The 26545-nt window shown below is 44.8% G+C and overlaps 1 protein-coding gene across 3 annotated transcripts in view; it reads right to left on the bottom strand.

The window, feature by feature from the left end:
* ptprt (protein tyrosine phosphatase receptor type T) overlaps positions 1 to 26545 on the bottom strand; it is a 588177-nt gene that overhangs the window by 321961 nt on the left and 239671 nt on the right. For all 3 annotated transcript variants that reach the window (XM_033041307.1, XM_033041304.1, XM_033041305.1), the window contains exons 5-6: positions 13540 to 13655; positions 4125 to 4299 (exon numbers count right to left, since the gene is read on the bottom strand). In XM_033041307.1, the coding sequence (XP_032897198.1) occupies positions 4125 to 4299; positions 13540 to 13655 (291 nt within the window). The remainder of the gene's footprint in view (positions 1 to 4124; positions 4300 to 13539; positions 13656 to 26545) is intronic.

Genomic DNA, 26545 nt, shown 5'->3' with positions numbered 1-26545 from the left:
TTTTGGTATTTTCATGGTACAGAGATGTGCCTCATATGGTTTGTTGGATACAGCCTCTGTTTATTGCCCAAACCACACCGACTTTTCAACTAAAGATAGGCACAAATTGCTGGAGTAACTCAGCGGGTCAGGCAGCATCTCTGGCGAACATGGATAGGTGACGTTTTGGGACAGGACCCTACTTCAGACTGAAGAAGGATCCCATTCCGAATCGTCACCTATCCATGTTCTCCAGAGATGCTGCCTGACCCGCAGAGTTACTCCAGCATTTTGAGTCTATCCTCGTAATAAACCAGCATCTGCAGTTCCTTGCCACCAACCCACTCCATTCCCACACTTCACTGCAGTTATGAGCCTGTTCCATTACAGTAATATCCCTTGCAGTAATACTTAATGACCCACCCACTCTCCTGTCATCAGTCTGCCGAAGGGTCTCGACACGAAACGTCGCCCATTCCTTCTCTCCAGAGATGCTGCCTGGCCCGCTGAGTTACTCCAGCATTTTGTGTCTACAGTAATATCAACAATGGTTTAGAAAGTCTAAGCAGCACAATCTGCTAGGTTTTTCTAGCAACTAATTTTGTAATCGTCTGTGAAAACTGTGAAATTTAGTTCAATGCAAATGGTATATTTAGTTCATTTTCTATCAAATGCACAGTGGAGATCAGAGGAACATATGGTGAAATCTGCAGGAAAATCAGAATGATGACAGGCATGTATGGTGCTGGGAGAAGAATCTTGCACTGTTTTTACCGTGTGTTCACTGTCGAATCTGTGACTGCAGGTTGCAACATTCACCCAGTTCACACCCAACACCTCACTGTTTGCACAACACCACTTTTCACACCAGCAAGGTTTCCGCAACACATTCTCATTTTACATTCCCGCTCCGCTGGCCACATACTGATCAGTTTGCAACGAGGCCAATTTATAACAATTTTAGCTCATTTGAGAAGAATATGTTCGACCAAGCTTTTTGTTGATCGACTGTAATTGCGTGCTAAATTATCACGCCTGTCGACATTCAATGCAGACAAGATGCTTGCCAAGAGATGAAGCACTAAGTGCCAAAGAGGAAATAAAGGTGAGTCAAATGTTATTCTCGGAGGATGAGGTTATATCACTAAGCATAAATAAATAGCGGCTAATAATTTGAAGTTTGATAAATGTACCACTGAAGGAAGGACAAGCCATGGAGTGTTTTGTATAAATAATAGTTAAAACGTCCCTTTGCGACTGTGGTTAAATCCTCAGGGTGCACATTACAATGAATGATGCACTATTTATCTTGGTGGGGGAAGATATGAACAGGCATCACTCAAAGACAGGCAGCCTGAGGGTTGAAACCTACTCCACTACCTTCAGTCAAGCTTCAAAAGTAATCGGCAGAAATCATATTGTCTTAAAATTGCAATTCAGTCGCTTGGAATATCTTTGAAAAGCAATTTATTTCCTGAACAGAACTGAAGACTGATGTAGTGAAGGTGCCTTGGACTGCACAGAGCAGCAGTCTAGGTTGCAATAGGACACTACAGTTATGTTACTTACACAATTATGTTCACATTTCAATTGCAGTCTGCGTCCAGAGTAAAAGATTCAAATATCATGTACAGCAAACCACTGCAGATCACAAAATCGTCCCCACTTTAACATCAATCTTCCACTGATTATTGTATTTGATCCAATCGCGTCAGCATGGAAAATATTTTCTTACCGTAAGTAATAATGTAAATTAATCTAATCATCCGTAAATTTCAGTTCCAATTTCAACTTTGCATTTATGCGCAGTTCTACTTCTGCATATTATACTTGATACAATATGTGACAATGACTATGGGCTTGACAACGATCAAATACAACTCTTCACGAATCAGATGAAATGAGGTTTGGACAATTTAAATAATTTGATCACAGTACGCAAAAATCCAACGGAGGCAGAAACGTCACGCTGCAAATATAGGTTTCCAGCAAGGTTAGAGATCGGGTATCTTTTAGTGTAGGAAGGAACTGCAGATGCCGGTTTAAACCGAAGAGAGGCACAAAAAGCTGGAGTAACTCAGCGGGACAGGCAGCATCTCTGGAGATAAGGAACAGGTGACGTTTCGGGTCGAGACCCTTCTTCAGATGTGACCCATTCCTTCTCTCCAGAGATGCTGCCTGTCCTGTTGAGTTACTCCAGCTTTTTGTGCCTATCTCACAAGCTATGGGTCTGTTCCTGATCTCCCAGCCTACCTCATAGTACCCCTTGCAGTTTACATTATCTGCATTTTCTCTGTTGCGGTAAAGCTCTATCTACACTACTGGTGTCTACACTACCTGGTGTCTACACTACCTGGTGTCTACACTACCTGGTGTCTACACTACCTGGTGTCTACACTACCTGGTGTCTACATTACCTGGTGTCTACACTACCTGGTGACTACACTACCTGGTGTGTGCTCTACCTGGTGACTACACTACCTGGTGACTACACTACCTGGTGACTACACTACCTGGTGACTACACTACCTGGTGTGTGCTCTACCTGGTGTCTACACTACCTGGTGTCTACACTACCTGGTGTCTACACTACCTGGTGTCTACACTACCTGGTGTCTACACTACTGGTGTCTACACTACCTGGTGTCTACACTACTGGTGTCTACACTACCTGGTGTCTACACTACTGGTGTCTACACTACCTGGTGTCTACACTACCTGGTGACTACACTACCTGGTGTCTACACTACCTGGTGACTACACTACCTGGTGTGTGCTCTACCTGGTGTCTACACTACCTGGTGACTACACTACCTGGTGACTACACTACCTGGTGTGTGCTCTACCTGGTGTCTACACTACCTGGTGTCTACACTACCTGGTGACTACACTACCTGGTGTCTACACTACCTGGTGTGTGCTCTACCTGGTGTGTGCTCTACCTGGTGACTACACTACCTGGTGACTACACTACCTGGTGACTACACTACCTGGTGTCTACACTACCTGGTGACTACACTACCTGGTGACTGCTCTACCTGGTGTCTACACTACCTGGTGTCTACACTACCTGGTGACTGCTCTACCTGGTGTCTACACTACCTGGTGTCTACACTACCTGGTGTCTACACTACCTGGTGTCTACACTACCTGGTGTCTACACTACCTGGTGTCTACACTACCTGGTGTCTACACTACCTGGTGACTGCTCTACCTGGTGACTGCTCTACCTGGTATCTACACTACCTGGTGTCTCCACTACCTGGTATCTACACTACCTGGTATCTACACTACCTGTGGTACGCATGCTTGGTTTGATCATACTCATGTATGGCAGGCTTTGCCAGGATGGCTTGGTACAATAATAAACCGATGCCAAGCCGCAGTGAGACAAACTAACAGATCATTTGTTCTTGTTAATTTGCAGCTTTCACATCAAACATTGACCATGATACTAAAAACTCTGCTGGTAACTCTGAAGCCCATTCGGTCCATCATATCCATGTTAGCCAAAAGCGGTCTCTGTGTTTCTCCCGATTCCCAACTCCCGGTCTAGATCCTCGGAATTCATTGTCACAAAGTGCGGCTATGCCTCCGATGAAGTTTTCTGCCTCCACGACCTTATCCACCGGTCCTCAGCTAATGGAAAGTTACACAAGCTACTTGTTGCAAGTATCTTGTTTTTGAGCAGTCTGTCACCTCTTTCATTCAGCGTGTAAATGGTCCCAATGGGCCAACAAAGTGTTTTGAAGATTCAAGAAGCACGAGTCATCAACAACAAATGTAACATATAATTGCAGAGCCAGGCAAGGTACTATTTCATCTCCACAATACAAACTCCATGCTGACAACAGAAAAACACTCCAACAGCAGGTTAGATCCAACAAGCTTCTTCAAACTTACACAATTGCATTTGTTTTTTAAGTACTGATAATTTTAGATAATTGCGTTTGTAAAAGCTTTGCTGCAATACATCATCCTTGAAGTGGGAAATTACAATATTCATACAAATCTTGAAGCTGACCCAAGCCATTGAAGAGTTCACTACTACAAACCATCACCATCCACAACACATATTTAGTGCTTGTCTTTCCACATCATTCAACTCATAGTTTGTTGGTTTTGTAACTCAGGGCAGGCCTCACCTTTCACAATTAGTTCTGCATAATTGGACACTCCGGAGCCCCCTTCCGATCGGATCACACATCGGTATTTGTTGGTGGTCTTCTGGGATGTATCTGCCACACTGATGGTGGCCGAGAACCGCCTGTGATTCACCACCCTGGTCACCATCAGGGCCGTATCCTTGCCCTTCCATTGCTGCGGGGAAAAGAGTGCAACGGTTGAAATGTGGCCTTGCTCACAAATACCAGCTGGACAGCAATGAATAAATGTTTGTGCGTTGTGAATAATTCACCATCCAAGGGATCTACAGCAGACGTTGCCTCAAAAAACGCACACCTCCAGGGACAGTTTCTTCACCGCTGTTATCAGGCAACTCTCACCAACTAGAGAGCAGTCCTGACCTCCCATCTACCTCATTGGAGACGCTTGGACTATCTTTAATCGGACTTTACTGGACTTTATCTTGCACTAAACGTTATTCCCTTTATCCTGTATCTGTACACTGTGGACGGCTCGATTGTAATCATGTGTAGTCTTTCCACTGACTGGGTAGCACGCAACAAAATACTTTTCACTGTATCTCGGTACACGTGACAATAATTAGCTAAACTAATATCAGAGACCCACACCACCCTGGCCACACTCTCATCTCGCTGCTACCATCGGGAAGAAGGTACAGGAGCCTGAAAACCGTGACCTCCAGCTTCAAGAACAGCTTCTTCCCAACAACCATTAGGCTGTCGAACACCGCACAAAGCAGATGTGATAATGGTATTTAGGAGACTTATGGATAGGCACATGGATAAGCAAGTAATGGATGGATATGGATTATGTGCGGGCAGATATGAGTTGGTCCCAGCATCACTATGGCTGGTTTTAGCATTAATAACTATAGATTTTGTTCATACTCAGTTGTAGGATCAAAAACTCAATTCCATAAAAATCTCATTATGAAATCAGTTTAAGGACTTTATTCTCAAGAACAAAGCCTCGTGAGCCACGGCTACATTTGCCTTGAACTCCATCCCCTTTGTCTTGTTTTCACACCTTATACCTTCTTATCTCTGTATCTCTCCCTCACCTTACTCAGTCTGAAGCAAAGACCCTATAGGGAGCAAGATAGATCACTCGACGAAAAAGACATAGTACGGTCATGGGCAGGTTCATGGGTAATTTTCGGCCCCATTTCCGTAACCGGCTTCCGTCTCCGCACCAAAGATGCCGTAGCGGAGCAAAGATACTAGTGCGGGGACGGAAGCCGGTTATGGAAACATCCTCGTAAAAATAAAAGTTATTTGGTAAAAATCTCCTCCTCATTTTCAGAATTTTAATTTATTAACACCAACTGTTCCCCCGCAACGTTGATTACACTGCGGGTCGGGTCGGGTCGGGTCACTGAAATAGATGTAAAAAAGGCCCAGGTTCCGCTCCATTGCGTGTTACACATCAGCCCATTGCATTTAGCAGGAGTGGTCTATCTTGCTCCGCTATAGGATCTTTGGCCTGAAGAAGGGTCTTGTCGAGCCGAAACATCACCCATTCTTTCTGTCCAGAAATGCTTCTGCCCCGCTGAGTTACTCCAGCATTTTGTGTCTATCTTCGGTTTAAACCAGCGTCTGCAGTTCCTTCCTACACTACTGACCCAGGACATGTTTTGGAATTCCCATTTGAACCATTGTTGTACATGGCCCATTGGTTCAGTGAAGGATACTACATTTCATCAGTGCCTGAGACGCGCTTCACCCTCATTGATTTTATACGACACTCCTGGATAGACTTCATCCGTTTAGTCATTCAAGTTAACCCTGAGGTCTGTTACACTGGAGAGAGCGGAGCACATTATTTCCTGATGCAACAATCCAAATAATAACTCACTGCTGTGAACCTTTAGCCGCTTTGTGGAAATAAGCTGTGACAATGTTTATTGAACACGACTCGTTTGCTTGGCTGAACTATTATTCTGTGAACACAGCAATTACTGGACTTTATCTTACGCTCAACATTATTTCCTCTATCCTGTATCTTGTTCACTATGAACGGCTCAATTGTAATCATGTCCTGTCTTGTCGCTGGCTGGTTAGCACGCAACAAAAGCTATTCACTGCACCTCGGTACACGTGACAAATAAACTAAACTGAGCTGTAGTTTACAATGTTTGCTCGGTCTCGGCTGGGAAAGGCAAGGCACTGCACTATCTTACAAACATGTAAAACAAAGAACTGCAGGTGCTGGAAAAATCAAAGGTAGACACAAAGTGCTGGAAAAACTCAGCGGGTGCAGCAGCATCTATGGAGCGAAGGAATAGGCGACGTTTTGGGTCAGGACACTTCTTCAGACTGATGAAGGGTCTCGACCCGAAACATCACCTATTCCTTCGCTCCATAGATGCTGCCTCACCCGCTGAGTTTCTCCAGCACTTTTTGTCTACATACAAACATGTAGAGTTCTTTAAACAACCCCCAAATCATTGGAAATGAGTGTTTACGATTTAACCTTCCTGAATTGATGGCAGGATTGAAGATCGCAGACTCAAAATAAGGTGCAGGTCACACAGTGCAGAGGCCACAAATGATTTTTTAATTAGGTGTAATAAAAAGGATCTGCAGATGCTGGTTTATACCAAAGATAGACACAAGAGACTGCAGATCTTGAGCAAAAATTAAACTGCTGGAGGAACTTAGCAGGTCAGTCTAGAGAAGGTTCCCGACCTGAAACGTCGTCTATCCATTCCCTCCACAGATGCTGCCTGACCCGCTGAGTTCCTCCAGCACTTTCTTTTTAGCTTGAGTTTACAGGGAGAGTGAGAGGCACAGGGTATTCACATGCCAGAGTCTGCACAGAGAGGAGTCTAATACAGAAATCAAGAGAGCCCTAATACAGAGAGATATTGGTGAGAATTCACAATTTAATTATCAGCTGAAACTTACATCTCAGAAACGCACCATTATTTCTAACAGTAAATATCATAATTACATGGATATAATTTATACGCCTAATAGGCTATACAATAAGGCCTGTAGTCAATATTTTAATGTATCCGATGCTATGATACATTATTTGAGTTATAACTGCTATTATCCATTAAGTTTTTTAAATGATATAATTGCCATTAATGTCAATGAAACAGAACATTTTCAACAACATAACTGATTTATACCAGTGCTATCTTTGCAGAAATACACCCGGTATGCACAGCAATTAAAGATTAAACGACCCATCAACAACCCCCCCCCCCCCTTATATTTTGATTGTGTGACCAATCAACTTCTATTTTAATAAAATTAATAACTAAAAAAAATAAAGTTAGGTAAAATCTAGAAAATCTAGTTTGGATTTTTTAAGTATGTCGTAGTCACAAAAACCCCTCTGTCCAAATAAAAGGATTGAAGCGAAACATGATTTTCTCTTTTACAACTAATAAGACATGGCAATAAATAACCTATTCAAAAAATAACTCAAAACGGTCTCATTGTTCTTTCCACAGCTCGCCTTGTCTTAAATGTTTAGACTATTACAAGTTGTAAAGAAAGCGAACGCATTTCCGTTAATATCAAGAATAGCTACGTAAAGGAACAGGCTTGTGATATGTTGGAAACCCGCATCTTTACCTCTCCATACTTTTGTTTTTAATTTACAACCTCTTTTCAGAAGCCAGGAGAGGGAAGAATTACATTTCATCTTTTTCTTCATGCCTGACGATGCCGTGTACGACAGCGATCGCAACTTCTACTGACGTGTGGATGGCCGTTGGCTCGCTAGGAGCTCATCCGCCCTTTGACAGGTCTTGTTTTTGGTCCTGCTGGGGGTCCACAGCCCCCTCCTCACCTGGCAAACCAGGTGGGGGAGACGGTTTAGTCGGCAACTATCCGACCATGAAGCAGGTAGCACGGGATTACACGGTACCCGTGGCGGGGGGAACTCCCCCCCCTCCCCGACCTCTATACTAACACATACTAACACTAACCATATGATGAAAGAATGGGTCGACTGGGCTTGTATTCACTGCAATTTAGAAGGATGAGAGGGAATCTTATGGAAACATAAAATTCTTAAGGGATTGGACAGGCTAGATGCAGGAAAAATGTTCCTGATGTTGGGGGAGTCCAGAACCAGAGGTCACAGTTTAAGAATAAGGGGTAGGCCATTTTGGACTGATGTGAGGAAAAACTTTTTCACCAAGAGAGTTGTGAATCTGTGGAATTCTCTGCCTCAGAAGGCAGTGGAGGCCAATTCACTGGATGCTTTCAATTAGATTTAGCTCAGGGCTAATGGAATCAAGGGATATGGGGAGAAGGCAGGAACGGGGTACTGATTTTGGATGATCATATTGAATGGCGTTGCTGGCTCGAAGGGCCGAATGGCCTACTGCTCCCATTTACTATGTTTCTATATAAGTCTACTAACTCTCTGAGCATTTACAATGTTCCTGCAATAAAGTGGTCTTACTTCACTTTAATGCTGCAAATTTGATCAAACAAACCTTTGGAACTTAGCCATGTACGGAGATATTAGACCTCTTGCCCAAAGGTCAGAGAATTGTGTAGCAAGGAAACAGGCCCTTCAGCCCATCTTGTCCATGCCAACCAAGTTGGCACACTGGGCTAGTCCCATTTGCCTGCATTTGGCCCAGATCTCTCTCAACCCTTCCTATCCATGTACCTGTCCAAATGTCTTTAAAAGTCATAATTGTATCCGCTTCTATGACTTCCTCCGGCAGCTTGTTCCAGATATGGGCCACACACTGAGGGAAAAAGTTGCCCCTGAGCTCCCTCTTGAATGTCTCCCCTCGTACCTTAAATCTGTGCCCTCTAGTTTGAGAATCCTCTACCCTGGGGAAAAAAATTGTAAGTGTTCGTGGAAACATAGAAAATAGGTGCAGGAGTAGGCCATTCGGCCCTTCGAGCCAGCACCGCCATTCAATATGATCGTGGCTGATCATCCAGAATCAGTACCCCGTTCCTGCTTTCTCCCCATATCCCTTGATTGCGTTAGCCCTAAGAGCTACTTTATCCCTGTTCCTCACTATCTTGTACACCTCAATGAGGTCACCCCTCAGCCTCCTAGGTTTAAATTCTTAGCACTGAACAGCAATACATTTCAAGACAGTGAGTTATTCGTCTTCTTGACAATTCTGATGGGTAAAGAACTTATTCAGAGAATGGGGTGAGCACAGTTCATAAAAACCTCTCAAAGCAGGGTAAGCATTTGAAATCTAATTAAGGAGATAAGATCTGATTGAGTATTGGACGAAACTGCGAGGAACTTTTCCCTTTCTAATAGGATATCAGGTCAGTCACTAATTGTGAGTTTATTTGTGCAGATGCATGAATATCACTGATGTACGGTGATGGGGTGGAATAACCCTCTGTTTCACTGACGTACCAAAATCTACAATTCAATTTGACCTTTACTTGTACTGCCAAGCTTCCAAAGTATTCCATTTGCACTGCAGTTATAATTGTTAAGGGTTTATTCTTGAAAGGATATGTCAGGTTTTGTTCAAGATACCTAATTAGTAGCACTGGTTTGTACTTAACAGTATTTCTTTTTTGATAAGCTATCAAAGATAATGACCTGACCCTGTATGTATGTGTAATAAACCCTTTGCTTTACAGAGATGAAGCGTTGCATCGGATGGTGCTGGCACAAACACTAGTGGTGGCCACGGCATTTTCCGACTGTACTAACTGGAGGTATTTAAAAACGAGAAAGACTGTTGACTTTGAAGGGAATGATGGGGACAGGAGGGGTGAAAATTGTCTCTGTCGACTTCGGCAAGATCTTTGATGAATTCTGAATGGTAGGCTGCTCTGGGAGGTTAGATTCCAAGCGATCCAGAGACCAGCGAACCAGACAGAGAGGTGGCTTCATGGAAGGAAGCAGAGGGTTGCGGTGGAAGGTTGTTTCTCAGATTGGGCGCCTGTGTCTTAAGGTGTAGGAGGGAACAGCAGATGCAGGTTCAAACCAAAGATAGACACAAACAGCTGGAGTAACTCAGCGGGACAGGCAACATCTATGGAGAGAAGGAATGGGTGAAGTTGAAGGCTCTCGACTGCCCGATGTGTTACTCCAGCTTTTTGTGTCTGTCGCCTGTGTCTTAAGGATCAGTGCTGGGCCCACTGCTGTTTATGGTTTGTATCAACCTTTTGGGTAAGGCAAAATTACAGTGTTTGTAAATGATACGAAAAGAAGTGGTATTGTAGCTTGTGAAGAATTTCAATGGGATGCTGATCAGCTGGGCAAGTTGGTGGCGGACTGGACACATGGAGTTTAATTCAGATTAATTCAGATAAGAGGGTGTGAGCTGTAGGCAGAGGTTGAGTAGGCTGGGACTCTATTGTTTGGAGCACAGGAGGATGAGAGGAGATCTTCTCGAGGTATATAAGATCATGTGAGGAATAGATTGTGTAGATGCACAGAGTCACTTGCCCACAGTAGGGGAATCGAGGACCAGAGGACATAGGTTCAAGGTGAAGGGGAAAATATTTCTGAGGGGTAACTTTTTCACACAAGTGGTGGTGGGTGTGTGGAACGAGCTGTCAGAGGAGGTAGTTGAGGCTGGGACTATTCCAATGTTTAAGAAGCAGTTAGACATGTACATGGATAGGACAATTTTGGAGGGGTGTGGACCAAATGCTGGCAGGTGGGACTAGTGTAGCTGGAACATGTTGGCCGGTGTGGACAAGTTGGGCTGAAGGGCCTGTTTCCATGCTGTATCCCTCTATAACTAGTGTAGCTGGGACATGTTGGCCGGTGTGGACAAGTTGGGCAGAAGGGCCTGTTTCCGTGCTGTATCATTCTATGACTAGTGTAGCTGGGACATGTTGGCCGGTGTGGACAAGTTGGGCCGAAGGGCCTGTTTCCATGCTGTATCACTCTATGACTAGTGTAGCTGGTCTCTAAATGGGACTAAATGTACGGTTTTGCATTTTGGGAAGTCAAACCAGGACATGACGTTCCCACTGATTGGTCGGACCCTGGGGAGTGGTGTAGAGCAGAGGGCTGCAGGACTGTAGGTAGATAGTTCCCTGGGAATGGTGTTGGAGATAGGGTGGTCAATAAGGCTTTTGGCAAGGTGACTTTCATCATTCGGGGAATTGAGTGCAGATGTTGGGATGTTCTATTAAAGTTGTACAAGACGTTGGTGAGTATTTCTTCCGTGTACGTCGAAAGCTCATTCTACCTCAGAATAAAGGTGAAATATTTACAAAAACACTAAATTCAATAAGGTGGTAGACAAAAATGCTGGAGAAACTCAGCGGGTGAGGCAGCATTTATGGAGCGAAGGAATAGGCGATGTTTCGGGTTGTTTCTCGTCGAGACCTGGGTGAGGCAGCATCTATGGAGCAAAGGAATAGGCAAAATGACCCAAAACGACCCGAAACGTCACCTATTCCTTTGCTCCATAGATGCTGCCTCACCTGCTGAGTTTCTCCAGCATTTCTATCTACCTTCGATTTTTCCAGCATCTGCAGTTCCTTCTTAAACATCTATATAACTAAAAGTCTCATCTTGACCACTTCCTGTCTGCGCCATACATTGATTTTAGAAAGAACACTACCATATATCGCTATGATTTTTGGCCATCTTACTCACAGTCCTCCTCCGCTGAGGCAGTCCTGAGGATTTTTCCAATCGATGAAAAATAAAAAAGTTATGAATGTTTATAAAATCTTGAGATCAGCTGATTGATCCTCTTGCCTGTCAATCACCATGATGAAGGTAACGGCCCTTCCGGGGGGGGGGGGGGGTGGAAGGACTATAAAACCCCGGATGCCTGGACGTGTCAGTCACTCTGGAAAATCACGAGGGTGAGGCCACAACGGTGATTCTGCTGTGAGTCCACTGAACTGTGAGTCTACTAAACTGTGAGTCTGCAATGTACTTGCAATAAATGATTTGTTAGCTCTTAATGAAAATGAGATGAGTTGTTTGACCTGCCCTGTGCTTGAAACTGAAATGGCAATGGAAATGAAATGAAATGAAATGAAATGAAAATGAGATGAGTTGTTTGGCCTGCCCTGTGCTTGAAACTGAAATGGCAATGGAAATGAAATGAAATGAAAATGATTACGAAGGAACTGCAGATGCTGGAAAATCGAAGGTAAACAAAAATGCTGAAGAAACTCAGCGGGTGAGGCAGCATCTATGGAGCGAAGGAAATAGGCAACGTTTCGGTTCAAAATCCTTCTTCAGAAACGAAAATGAGTTGAGTTGTTTGGCCTGCCCTGTGCTTGAAACTGAAATGGCAATGGAAATGAAATGAAACTGAAATGGCAATGGAAATTAAATTAAATGAGTTGTTTGGCCTGCCTGAAACCACTCACTTCGGCTCACAAGGTCCCTATTAGCCGAGAAACCAGTCCCTTTTGCCCAAAATGCCCGTATTAGCCCAGGAAGAGAATTGTAGCCCAAAAGGTCCGTGCCAGGCCAGGAAAAATCTAGAAAAATTGCCTTTCACTGAGATTTCACCCAGATTTTTTTAAAATCACTTCAGCCCATCAGGTCTGTACTAGCCCAGGAGTAGTCCCTTCGGCCCATCAGTAAGTATTCCCCCTGCAAGTATTAAACCTCACCCCAGTATTTTTCTCCCTCCCTTCATTTCCTCCCTGTGAGATCCAGGCCAGGATAGACTTTCCACCTTCATTGCTGTGATCTGCAGAAATAGATGAAAAATGTCTAAAATTGATTCTCCACCCTCTCCCCCTTCTCTCTCACAGAGTCTCTCATCTGTTTTGGGCAGAATTTCTGGCAGTTTCTGAGCTGCCAGCCGAACAGCCCTGAGTGACTGAGCTGCCAGCCCACCAGGCCTGAGTGACTGAGCTGCCAGCCCAAGAATCCATTCGGCCCACAATGTTCATATTAGCACTGGAAACCAGTCCATTTGGCCCACAACACCCATACTAGCGCTCCAGAAAGCCCCCTTCCCCCCACTGGCCAGCAATATTGGAATAGGTGGAGAGGTGGAATATTGTGTTGGGAGACCAGCCCTCCCGTGTAAACATGGGACCCAACGGGTCCCACTTAGTCTATTATACTATAAGAGGCAAGTTCACTTTAAATATATTCTTTGTGAAGAACCATTTGAAATAAATTGCTTCATGGACCATCTAAAGGGAAGATTCTTGAAGGTCCCCATTAAGTCTTGGAAGAAGAGGCGAGCCTTATTAAACTAACAAAGACATTTGCCAAATTGGCACTTCTGGGGAAAACCTTTAGAAAGCTGTAAACATTGGAAAATATATATGTGTTGACATGTAGATCTATTGGCACTCGTTCCCCAATTATATTCTCTTGAAGCTGAGTGAGGCCGTGACATTAACAGAAGTCAGGAAAGGGCGAGAAGCAGCGTCACCATTAAATGTTCCTGCCGAAGGTTCGAGACAATCGGGCAATTTAAAGGTCCAATAATGAAGACAAAGATGATGTACCAACCTGCAGCCATAGCTTGTCGTGCTGGGACCACTTCCCACCAGCGATGCATTGGAATGTGGCGTTCTGACCCGCATTCACTTCCACATTCTGGAGACGGAGAAAGTGAGGAGCCTTCCCTGTAGAACAATTCCAAAAAGTTACAGGATTAACCCTCTGCTACTGAAAAACCCTACCACTAATGTATTTGTTTTGTTTCATTTAGAGATACAGCGAAGAAACAGGCCCTTCGACCCACGGTGTCCACGTCGACCAGCGATCCCCACACACTTACACTATCCTACGCACATTAGGGACAATTTATAATGACACCAAGCCAATTTTCCTACAAAACTGCACGTCCTTGGAGTGTGGGAGGAAACCGGAGCACCCGGAGAAAACCCACGCAGGTCACGGGGAGAAGGTACAAATGCCGTTCAGCAAAGCACCCGTAGTCAGGATTGTAACTGGGTCTCTGGCGCTGTGAGGCAGTAACTCTACCGCTGCGCCACCCTCGGTGAACTTCTCCCAGCTGGTAAAACATGGACCCCACTTCGAGTGGAGGCTCAAGCAAGATATAGAAGCTTGAAAGTGCGCACCACCAGACTCAGGAACAGCTTCTTCCCCTCTGTTATCAGGCTTCTGAACGGCCCTTCCATAAGCTAGGGTACTGTCCGATTCACCTCTACCCCATTGCGGATATTGGACATTTGTCTCTGGAACTGATGCGCTACAATGCTGAGGACTATATTCTGCACTCTGTATCTTCCCCTTTGCTCCACCTATTGTACTTGAGTTTAAATTTACTGTATTTCTAGAAGGTATTATCTGATCTGATTGGAAAGCATACAAAAGAAAGCTTTTCACTGCACCTCAGTACATGCAACAATAAGACATCTAGACCTAAACTGCTGGAATCTTAAGCAAAAAAGCACAAAGTACTGGAGGAACTCAGCGGATCAGGCAGCATCTGTGGAGGGAATGGACAGACAATGTTTCGGTCTGAAGACAACCAGAAACGTTGTTTATCCATTGGCTCCATGCCTCCACAGATGCTGCCTGACCCACCGAGTTCCTCACAGTTATAGTGAGCAGAAACAAGAAGTCTCAAGAACAAGAGTCGTGGATTGAAAAACAGCAAATTAATGAGAGTTCGTGTGTAGAGTCCTTGGTGTTTTGTTGTTGGTCGAGGTTGAGGGCTTTGTGAGGTGGTTGTTGGAGTATTGATAACTGAATCTAGTATAATACACAATAATACACAATACTTGGTGGAGGGAATGTGTATCTAAGCGCTGATATCTAAGTTAGATTTAGCTCTTAGGGTTAACGGAATCAAGGGATATGGGGAGAAGGCAGGAACGGGGTACTGATTGTGGATGATCAACCATGATCATATTGAATGGCGGTGCTGGCTCGAAGTGTCGAATGGCCTACTCCTGCACCTATTGTCTATGTTTCTAAGGTAATGGATGTCTTCCCAATTATAGTGGTGGTTTTGTTGTTGGTGGTGGGAGGAAGAGGTTTAATGGTTTAGATTAACAAATGTTCATTAGAACAGTTATGGGCCTGTAACACTTAGTGACTTTTTAGGCAAAAGCAGGCGATTGTCATAGTCGTAGCTGGTCACTGAAAAAACCCGGCGACAACCTACGTCATCCTGGCGACAACCTACGACTGAACCTACGGCAGGAGGAGTCAAGCTACGCTCACAGGCGTCAAACCCACTGTCGCCGAAAAAATCTCAACATGTTGAAAATTTAGCGGCGACGAATTTTTGGGTGACTGAGAAGACGACTCCCGGAGAACATCGGCGAACATGTGGCGACAAACTAGTCGCCTAAAAAATCACCTAAGTGGGACAGGCGCAGTAGTGTACGTGGGTACTTGGTAAACGCATCGCAACTGTTTCAATTTTTATGAAGAAAGGTCCTGATCAAAAACTCTCTCCGCCCTTTCCCTCCACAGATGCTGCCTGAGTTCCTCCAGCACTTGGTGCTTTGCTCAGGATCCCAGCATCTGCAGTCTGCTGTATATCTGTCATGCTAGACTTGTGTTGTGCATCTTGAGACTTGTTGGAACAGCTTTCAGTAACTAGATAAGAAACACTATTGCCGGGGTGAGCCTGACAACAGGATTTGTTTTGGCAACTTGTTTTGTTCCATCCTTATAGAGATGCAGAGGAGCTGAACACCATCATGTTATTACAAAACACAGCTTGTCATGACCAATTATCCACGCACAGGAAATATTTACATTAAAACATAGCTATCACTCGCTGCTGCAACTTGCTGCCACAGAGAGAGGTGTTTGCGTTGGACTGTAGGAGTTCCTACAGACTCACACAGTAAGCACATCCACCAGAGAACTGTTTAAGAAGGAACTGCAGATGCTGGAAAAATCGAAGATAGATAAAAATGCTGGAGAAACTCAGCGGGTGAGGCAGCATCTATGGAGCGAAGGAATGGGTGACGTTTCGGGTCAAAACCCTTCTTCAGACCTTCACCTATTCCTGCGCTCCGTTGATGCTGTCTCACCCGCTGAGTTTCTTCAGCATTTTAATCTACCTTCCACGAGAGAACTTCTCTCTTTCATTCTGTGCCTTTCAAATCTCGGCTTCTTTTTCCAAGGCTCACGTTCACATTCTCTCCATGTCAAGGATGTCTCTATACTTCTCTCAGAACCCCCACACCCGTTACTCCCATTCCGTCTGCATGTGATCTAGAGTCAAACTGCACGGAAACAGGCCCTTCGGCCCAACTTGCCCATGTTACATCTGGCCCCTATCCCTTTGAACCTTTCCAACCCATGTACCTGTCCAAATGCCTTTTAAACATTATTATAGCACCTGCCTCGACTACACCTTCTGACAGCTCGTTCCATACACCCACCACCCTCTGCGTGGAAAAGGTTATCCCATTCATTACAATTTCCCCTTCTCACTGTAAATCCATGCTCCTGGTTCCTGACTCCCTCCCTTCCCCTGGGAAAAAGACTCTGCATTCACCATATTTATCCCCTCATGACTTTATATACCTTTATAAGATCACCCCTCATCCTCCTGTGCTCCAAGGAATAAAGGCCTAAACTACTCAATCTCTCTCTATAGCTCAGTCCTGGCAACATCCTCGTAAATCTTCTCTGCACCCTTTCCAGCTTAATAACATCTTCCCTCTAGCAGGGTGACCAAAACTGAACACAATACTCCAAATGTGGCCTCCCCAACATCTTGTACAACTTCACTGCTCTGATCTCACGCTCTCTTCCAGCCTACTTTGATCTACTCCAGCACTGTGTTTTGTTGCTGCAGATTCCAGCAACTACCCACAACCATCTTCCTTTGTGTGAGCCATAGAGACATTGGGGTGGAGAGATAGCAACCTTCACCCTGTTTCGACGAATGCAATCAACCTGGCGTGCACAAACTGAAGATCAAACAGAACAAAGGTACACAAAATTGCTGGGGAAACTCAGCGGGTGCAGCAGCATCTATGGAGCGAAGGAAATAGGCGACGTTTCGGGCCGAAACCCCAGCAATTTTGTGTACCTTCGATATTCCAGCATCTGCAGTCCCCTTTTGAACATCAAACAGAACAAGTTGTCTTACAACTTTAGGTTGTGCATGCCATACGCAAGAAGAAGATAAAGACATAGAGTGATACAGGCCCTTCGGCCCAACTCACCCACACCGGCCAACAATGTCCCAGCTACCCTAGTCCCACTTGCCTGTGTTTGGTCCATAACCCTCCAAACCTGCCCTATCCATTAGAAAACACTATGTGAGTATTGAAACACTAGTGATAGAGTCATTCTCATGATTGCACTCAGTGGGATGGGTTCCACATGGGCCCGCAGGGCCACACTCACGGATGACGGCTAACAACACCAATATTTCTGCCTGCCTTGAGGCATGGTCAGGCAGTGATCTAGAACGCTGGATGTCACACGAACACAAACCTGCTCCTGGGAATCTTCACTCCATGTTGTTCACAACAGAAAGGTACAGAAGTGTGTAAACGCACATCTCCAGATTCAGGGACAGTTTCTTCCCAGCTGTCATCAGGCATCTAAACCATCAACTAGTGAGTTGTCCTGAACTGCCAACTACCTGATTGGCAACCCTCTGACTATCTTTGATGAGACTTTCTGGCTTTATATTGCACTATATGTTATTCATGATATTCCCTTCATCATGCACCTGTACACTGTGGACGGCTCGATTGTAATCATGTATTGTCTTTCCGCTGACTGGTTAGCACGCAACACAAGCTTTTCACTGTACCTCAGTACACGTGATAATAAACTAATGACTAATGACAAATCAGAAGATCCCCATATTTGTATAACATCACAGCAATATCCCTCTCCCCTGACTCTCAGTCTGAAGAAGAGTCTTGACCCAAAACGCCGCCTATTCCTGTACTTCATGAATACTGCCTAACCCGCTGAGTTACTCCAGCACTCTGTGAAACGTCACCTATCCATGTTCTCCACAGATGCTGCCTGATCCGCTGAGTTACTCCAGCACTCTGTGAAACGTCACCTATCCATGTTCTCCACAGATGCTGCCTGACCCGCTGAGTTACTCCAGCACTCTGTGAAACGTCACCTATCCATGTTCTCCACAGATGCTGCCTGACCCGCTGAGTTACTCCAGCACTCTGTGAAACGTCACCTATCCATGTTCTCCACAGATGCTGCCTGACCCGCTGAGTTACTCCAGCACTCTGTGAAACGTCACCTATCCATGTTCTCCACAGATGCTGCCTGACCCGCTGAGTTACTCCAGCACTGTGCCGATCTTCAATATCACGTTCAGAATGGCCTGTGTTTCTTGCTTGTACAATGGGCATCAAAGGTTACGGAGAGAAGGGAAGAGAAAGGGGTTGAGGGGGGGAATAGATCAGTCATGATCGAATGGCGGAGCTGATTCGATGGGCCGAATAGCCTAATTCTGTTCCTATAATCTGGTCTTCAAATTCTTGAACTCAATGAAGTTATTTTACTGTAATTAAAACAGCACCCTTGCGTTGCAAAAATGGTAAAATAAACTTTGGATAACTTCTCTTTGGTGGCCATTGGGAGAAAAAAACGTAAATGTTTTCAATGTCTCCTTAACAGGTTCCTTCCAAGTTGAACGATGTCACGTCTGGTATCATTTATATTCCCTTTCGACCTGATTTTTTCAAATATCTAGGCGATACTTGTTAATATGGTAATGGTTAGTTACAGTGAGCTTTGAAGTCTGATTCTACTGTGGATCACCATTCAGACTTGCATTCAATCAGGCGTGTCAGCAAAGATGTAATAGGGACAGGGCAAATTCCCTGTTGCCATAACAACAATCGGAGGTCAGTCTACCAGAATGAAAGGAGAATCCAATTGTTACAAGAATGTGCGGGTTTTATCAGAAACATTTAATAATTATTCGTTACTAAAAACGGTTTCAGGATTTTTAAGTCATTTCCCAACGTGTAAAGGATGATCACAGTGAAAATAGATGGAGATATGTGTTAGAATGTCTGGTTGCCATGGCAAAGTGCGATACTGTAAAAGGCTGCAATTGCAAGGAGATAGATGGAATGAGGTTTTTCTTGGTGGTGTTGTGCTGGAAAATGAAGCACTAAAAATGGTCATTTCACTCTCCGGCGATGTTGTCTGGTTGTGGGCATGTCACCAAAGACATCTTCTTAGTCCCATAATCAGTGTTGGAAGGGAAGACCTGACATACAAGGTGCAAACACAAAGACATCGCTCCTGCACTGATCAGCCCGGAGTTACATCAAGGTCAGCGCTGTCAATAATTAAAAACTGACAATGGTTAGATTTATGAGGATGTTGCCAGGACTCGAGGGGCCTGAGCTACAGGGAGAGGTTGGGCTGGCTAGGACTTCATGCCTTGGAGTGCAGGAAGATGAGTGGTCATCTTATAGAGCTGTACAAGATCATGAGAGGAATAGATCAGGTAAATGCAGAGTCTACTTGCCCAGAGAAGGGGAATAGAGAAATAAAGGACATAGGTTTAAGGTGAGACTGGAAAGATTTAATAGGAACACGCGGGTGGGTGTATGGGACGAGCTGCCAGAGGGGGTAGTTGGGGCAAAAACTATCACAATATTTGAGAAACATTTGGACAGGGACATGGATAGGACAGGTTTAGAGGGATATGGGCCAAACTGATGCAGGTAGGACTACTGTAGAAGGGACAGGTTGGTTGGCATGGGCAAGTTGGGCCGAAGGGCCTGTTTCCGCGCTGTGTGACTCTGGGACTTTGTTACAGTGTTTCAAATGTGAGGTGCTTATAAATCCAACGGGAAGCTTCAATAATGTGTGGGAATAATTCCAGATCACTGGGAAAATCAGGAAACGTTTCACCTAGTTCAATAATTAAGTTATGCCGCAAGTGGACATGGGTCTGCTGAAGGTATATCGCCTCAGTAGCATTGGTGTTAGAAACATAGAAAATAGGTGCAGGAATAGGCCATTCGGCCCTTCGAGCCAGCGCTGCCATTCAATATGATCATGGCTGATCGTCCAGAACCAGTACCCCGTTCCTGCTTTCTCCCCCTATCCCTTGATTCCGTTAGCCCTAAGAGCTAAATCTAACTGTCTCTTGAAAACATCATTAGTTCACTGATCTGTCCACTAGTGGCCCAGCCCTTCTCTCCTGCAGTGACTGTGGTTTGCTTGTCGTGGATTGAGCACGGAGTTGCAAATGCTCTTTGGAGGAAAGTATACATTCTGGTAACGCCTAAAATGGCACTTTAATTTTCTTCACAATTCTCTACTTTTTCCAGAAGTACATTGCCATTTTTGCTGCATAATCTGACGTCCTGGCATTAGAATACGTGCTGATATCTAGATGTCTTTTCCCGCAGGATATATTTCAATAATTTCTCCTCCGAGATTAATTTAGCTTATAGATACAGCAAGGAAACAGGCCCTTCAGCCCAGAATCCACGACAACCATCGACCACCCGTTCACACTAGTTCTATGTTATCCCACTTTCTCATCCACTCCCTACACACCTGAGACAGTTTGCAGATGCTAAATCTGCAAATCAGTCTGAACAAGGGTCTCAACCTGAAACATCACCCATTCCTTCTCTCCAGAGATACTGCCTGTCCCGCTGAGTTACTCCAGCATTTTGTGTCTTTCTTCGGTTTAAACCAGCATCTGCAGTTCCTTCCCACACATTTGTAGATGCCATTTATCTAACAAAGCCGCACGCCTTTGGGGTGTGGGAGGGAACTGGAGCACCCGAAGGAAACCCACAAAGTCACGGGGAGTTTTTCCACACAGAGAGTTGTGAGTCTGTGGAATTCTCTGCCTCAGAGGGCGGTGGAGGCCGGTTCTCTGGATACTTTCAAGAGAGAGCTAGATAGGGTTCAGAAAGATAGCGGAGTTAGGGGATATGGGGAGAAGGCAGGAACGGGGTACTGATTGTGGATGATCAGCAATGATCACATTGAATGGCGGTGCTGGCTCCGAATGGCCTACTCCTGCACCTATTGTCTATTGTCTATTGAGAACGTGCAAACTCCACACAGACAGCACCTGAGGTCAGGATCTAATCTGGGTCTCTGACACTGTGAGGCAGCAGAACTACAGAGCTCATTTTGTTCGGCTTTTTGATGTTAGATCTTCCATTTTATTTCATGCAGGAAACAGGATTGCTTCAGTTAATTGGTCAGCTTGGTTTTAATTGTGAGCAAGGATCCCGACCCGAAACGTCACCTGTCCATTCCCTCCACAGATGCTGCCTGACACGCTGAGTTCCTCCAGTACCCTGTGTTTTGCTGAAGATTCCAGCACCTGCAGTTCCTCGTGTCCCTGATTCACATTGCGTTAGTTAGCGTGTGCAGTCAGCCAGCTACAAGGCTGTTTCTACTCATTTGTTTTCTCAGTGTAATTTCCGTTGTAATCTTACCACCGAGTTCTGTGTTACGGTTCGATTGTGGCTACCATGGTGATACAAATAGCAGGTAATGCCATGCATATTGTGCTTTGTTGACTACAATAACTTCCTTTAGAATACCCTGGTCTTGAAGCAGGGCTTTCATCCCAGAAATGACTTATTTCCTTTGTCTATTTCAAATAAATCAGAGGGATATCTCACTTTCTTCCACATATAACAGGTGGACGACGTGGCTTTTACTTTCAAATGCTTGTGTAGGAAGTAGCTGCAGATGCTGATTTACTCCACTGCCAGACACAAAATGCTGGAGGAACTCAGCCGGTCAGGCAGCATCCCTGGAGAAAAGGAATAGGTGACGTTTCCGGTTGCGACCGAAAGGATCAGAATGAAAAATGGTCTTGACCCGAAACGTCACCCATTCCTTCTCTCCAGCCTTGCTGCCTGTCCCGCTGAGTTACTCCAGCTTTTTGTGTCTACATTTCCAATGCCTGATGGTTGATGAGCAACTTGTTCCCCTGAATCTCCAAGCTTACAGTATATCACTTTCTTGTGTTTGTCCAAAAGCCAATGAATCATCACCCAGGGCAACCTTAGATTCCATCTGGTAACGCAGTGACCCTTCCCCCTCACACACATGCCCTCCAATATCAGTCTGTCTGCTTCCTTCACCACAGTAACACAAATGTTCCGCCAATTCTGACAAAAATACAGAATGTCTTCAAAATTCTTGTCTCTCTGAGTTTCATAAATGCAAGAGGGTAACTTGCCAGATTCCAGCATCTGCCGTTCCTAGTGTCACCATTCTACTGCTCCACCGATATCTCCTCACAGTTTGCCCACATTGAGGAGGTTCTCCCCTCTCTGATGGGAGTTGTGTGAGACCCTCTCTCACTGCTCCCCCTCCGTCACTCCTGCTGCTCCCCAGGGTCATAGAGTTAGAGAGTCATAGAGTGATACAGTGTGGAAACAGGCCCTTCGGCCCAACTTGCCGATACCGGCCAACATGTACCATCTACACGTCCCACCTGCCCGTGTTTGGTTCATATCCCTCCAAACCTGACATATCCATGTGCCTGTCCAACTGATTCTTAAACATTGGGATAGTCCCAGCCTCAAATACCTCCTCTGGCAGCTCGTTCCATACATCCACCAGCCTCAGTGTAAATAAGTTACCCCTCAGATTCCTATTAAATATTTTCCCCTTCACCTTAAACCTATGTCCTCTGGTCCTCGATTCACCTACTCTGGGCAAGAGATTGTGCATCTACCCGATCTATTCCTCTCATGATTTCATACACTGGGTCCTAAATCGAAATGTCATCTGTCCTTTCCTTCCACAGATGCTGCCTGACCCATTGAGTAATTCCAGCACTTTGAGTTTTAATCAGGATAATGTATGCCTGTTGTGATCCTTTTATGGAACTCCAGTTGGGACATTGGAAACTCAGCATGGCATGTTCTGGCAAGTTGGTTTACTTCTGGAGAGGTCCCAGAGTTGATGCGGAGTGGTTCTCCATCTGTGGAGAACATGGATAGGTGACGTTTCACAGAGTGTTGGAGTAACTCAGCGGGTCAGGCAGCATCTGTGGAGAACATGGATAGGTGACGTTTCACAGAGTGCTGGAGTAACTCAGCGGGTCAGGCAGCATCTGTGGAGAACATGGATAGGTGACGTTTCACAGAGTGCTGGAGTAACTCAGCGGGTCAGGCAGCATCTGTGGAGAACATGGATAGGTGACGTTTCACAGAGTGCTGGAGTAACTCAGCGGGTCAGGCAGCATCTGTGGAGAACATGGATAGGTGACGTTTCCAGTTGGGAACCATCTTCAGACTGATGAAAGTGGAATTTTATTACAGCACAGGGCAGAGTTGGCAGTGTTGGTAAATTACTTCAAGACTTTAGTTGAAGTCCCACCACGCTAAGCTGGGCTTATTAAACACTGTAAATCTGCTCATTGGTGGCTGGGGGAGGAGAATTGATTGCAGAGGCCACTGAACCTGTTCACTACCATTCACCACAAACAACCCTACACATAACTCCGTCTCCATGTGTTAGTAATTAGTTTATATAGTGACTATGTTTCATGATAAATCTTCAATTACCATGTTATTTGTGAAATTATGCACAGGTTTTGTAGTGTAAACTATTTTAATATGTTTAATTTTATAACATGTGTTGGTTTTTTATCATTTTTAATGATTAGTTTATTAAATTAGAAGTTGATTGGTCACAAAATCAAAACAGAAGAGGGTAGCTTATTGCTGGGAATGTTTTTTTTGATGAATGTTGTTTAATTTTTAATTGATATGCATACCAGCAACTTTGTCTCCATTGTGACAATCCCTGGTTATAACACCGTTGTATTGCAATGTAGCTCAAGAGAGATGAACAATAACCACAAGCTTGGCACATTGCCACATTTAGTGTTCCAAAACCTGAAGGAACAAGAGCGCTGGTTTTTGGCTGACCTTGCACAAAGGTACATGCAGGAAAAATGTTCCCCGTGTTGGGGGAGTCCAGAACCAGGGGTCACAGTTTAAGAATAAGGGGTCGGCCATTTAGGACTGAGATGAAAATAAACTTTTTCACCCAGAGAGTTGTGAATCTGTGGAATTCTCTGCCACAGAAGGCAGTGGAGGCCAATTCAATGGATGTTTTCAAGAGAGTTTTGATGACCCCGGCTGTGGATGGTTCGCCTGCCCCGACTGCGGGAGAATAAAGGGGGAGAAGATTGGACTTTATTACCTGCCATCACAGTGAGGAATGCGGGGAGTCACTGTGGTGGATGTTTATGTTAACTTTTATTTGATGGGTCTTGTTGCTTTTCACCAAGTTTGGCTGTATGGTAACTCAAATGTACCTTCATCGGTACATGTGACAATAAACTGACCTTGAAACCTTGAAATCATTGCAACCAAAATATCAGAAGTCTGAAGAAGGGCCTCGACCCGAAACGTCACCTAGTCCTTCGCTCCTCAGATGCTGCCTCACCCGCTGAGTTTCTCCAGCATTTTTATCTACCTTCAATTTTTTCCAGCATCTGCAGTTCCTTCTTAAGCAACCAAAATATTGATGTGTTTAAAAAATATCAAAGATGAGAGATGCTTACAACCTTGTGCATCTCAAATATTGGAAGGGATAAAAGCTAATAGAAACATAGAAAATAGGTGCAGGAGTAGGCCATTCGACCCTTCGAGCCTGCACCGCCATTCAATATGATCATGGCTGATCATCCAACTCAGTATCCTGTACCTGCCTTCTCTCCATACCCTCTGATCCCTTTAGCCACAAGGGCCACATCTAACTCCCTCTTAAATATAGCCAATGAACTGGCCTCAACTGACTAATGGCTGATCTTTTACAGTTAAACCCATGGCCAGATCCATTACCAGAGAATGCTGGAGACCGGATCAGTCCAGAGGTGTCCAAGATCACGAGGGGAACGGATAAAGTGAACGTTCACAGTCTTTTCCCCAGGGTGGGGCATCCTAAAACTAGAGAGCATCGGCTTAAGGTGAGAGGGTAGAGATTTAAGGGGGGCAACTTTTTCACATTGTTAAATCTGTATCCCAACAGTTTTAATTGATCCAAAACGTCATTTATCCCTGTTCTCCAGAGATGCTGTCTGACCCGCTGAGTAAGGGAATCGAAGACCAGGGGACATCGGCTTAAGGTGAAGGGAAAATGATTTAATAGGTATCTGAGCAGTTACCAGTTCACACAACGGGTGGTGGGTGTGTGGAATGAGCTGCCAGAGGAGGTAGTTGAGGCAGGGGCTAGCACAATGTTTAAGAGACACTTGGACAGGTACATGGATAAGACAGGTTTGGAGGGATATGGGCCAAACGCAGGCAGGTGGGACTAGTGCATGTGTAGGCAAGTTGGGCCGAAGGGCCTGCTCCATGCTGTATCACTCTAAAAGATGTACGGATAGGAATGGTTAAGAGAGACAAAGGCCAAATGCAGGCAAATGGAACTAGCCCAATAGGCCAAATAGTTGACATGGACAAGATGGGCCGAAGGGCCTGTTCCCTGCTGTACAGCTTAATGACTGTGCGAGTCTTTGACTCTAATGGAGAATGGATTGCCACCAATTGAAAATACTTTTGCAAAGTGTGTATGCTTAATGTTTCTGACTCTGGCGAGCTGTCTGTGTGATATATTTTGCTTGTATGTATGAGCTAATTAAAGGAAGATTAGTGCTCCATGTCAATTGCGATAAGTACTTAATTAGATCGGAGTAACAGGACACACATGCTGAAACACTTCTCTTTTTGTGGACATTGTCATTATTTATTTACAGCAAGAGCTTTCGCCACCCGCTGACTGGATGTTTAGCGAACTTCTTCTAATGTCCGTCATCACAGACACTGATTATAAATGTTCACCCTCAGGTTTGGTCTTTGCTCCATTTACTTCTGTATCGCTCATTGTCAAAACGTAGTCTCAGCAGCAAATGGTTTTCCACCATAATGCTCATCCCTGCTTTTACATCACTTGAACTTGTTATGGGAGATTTCAACATGCAGGTAGACTGGGGAAATCAGGTTGGTACTGGACCCCAAGAAAGAGACTTTGTAGAGTGCCTTTGTGATGGATTCTTAGAGCAGCTTGTATTGGAGCCTAGCAGGGAGAAGGCAATTCTGGATTTAGTGTTATGTAATGAACCGGATTTGATAAAGGAACTTGAGGTTAATGAGCCATTAGGAGGCAGTGACCATAATATGGTCAGGTTTAATCTACAATTGGAGAGGGAGAAGGGTAGATCGGAGGTGTCAGTGTTACAGTTGAATAAAGGGGACTATGAGGCCATGAGGGAGGAGCTGGCCAAAGTTGACTGGAAAGATACCCTAGCAGGGATGACAGTGGAACAACAATGGCTGGTATTTCTAGGAATAATACAGAAGGAGATGTGCGATTTTTTATTTCCTCCCGTTAAGGCGACACTGGGTCTGGTCACGTTAAGAAACCAGAATTCATTATTTTACATTATGGACCCAATATGATCATGGCTGATCACCCAGAATCAGTAACCCGTTCCTGCTTTCTCCCCATATCCTTTGATTCTGTTAGCCCTAAAAGCTAATTCTTACTCTCTCTTGAATACATCCAA

This window comes from Amblyraja radiata, chromosome 23, assembly GCF_010909765.2.
Source record: "Amblyraja radiata isolate CabotCenter1 chromosome 23, sAmbRad1.1.pri, whole genome shotgun sequence".
Classification (NCBI taxonomy): domain Eukaryota; kingdom Metazoa; phylum Chordata; class Chondrichthyes; order Rajiformes; family Rajidae; genus Amblyraja; species Amblyraja radiata.
This window is presented reverse-complemented; position numbering and strand designations above follow the sequence as displayed.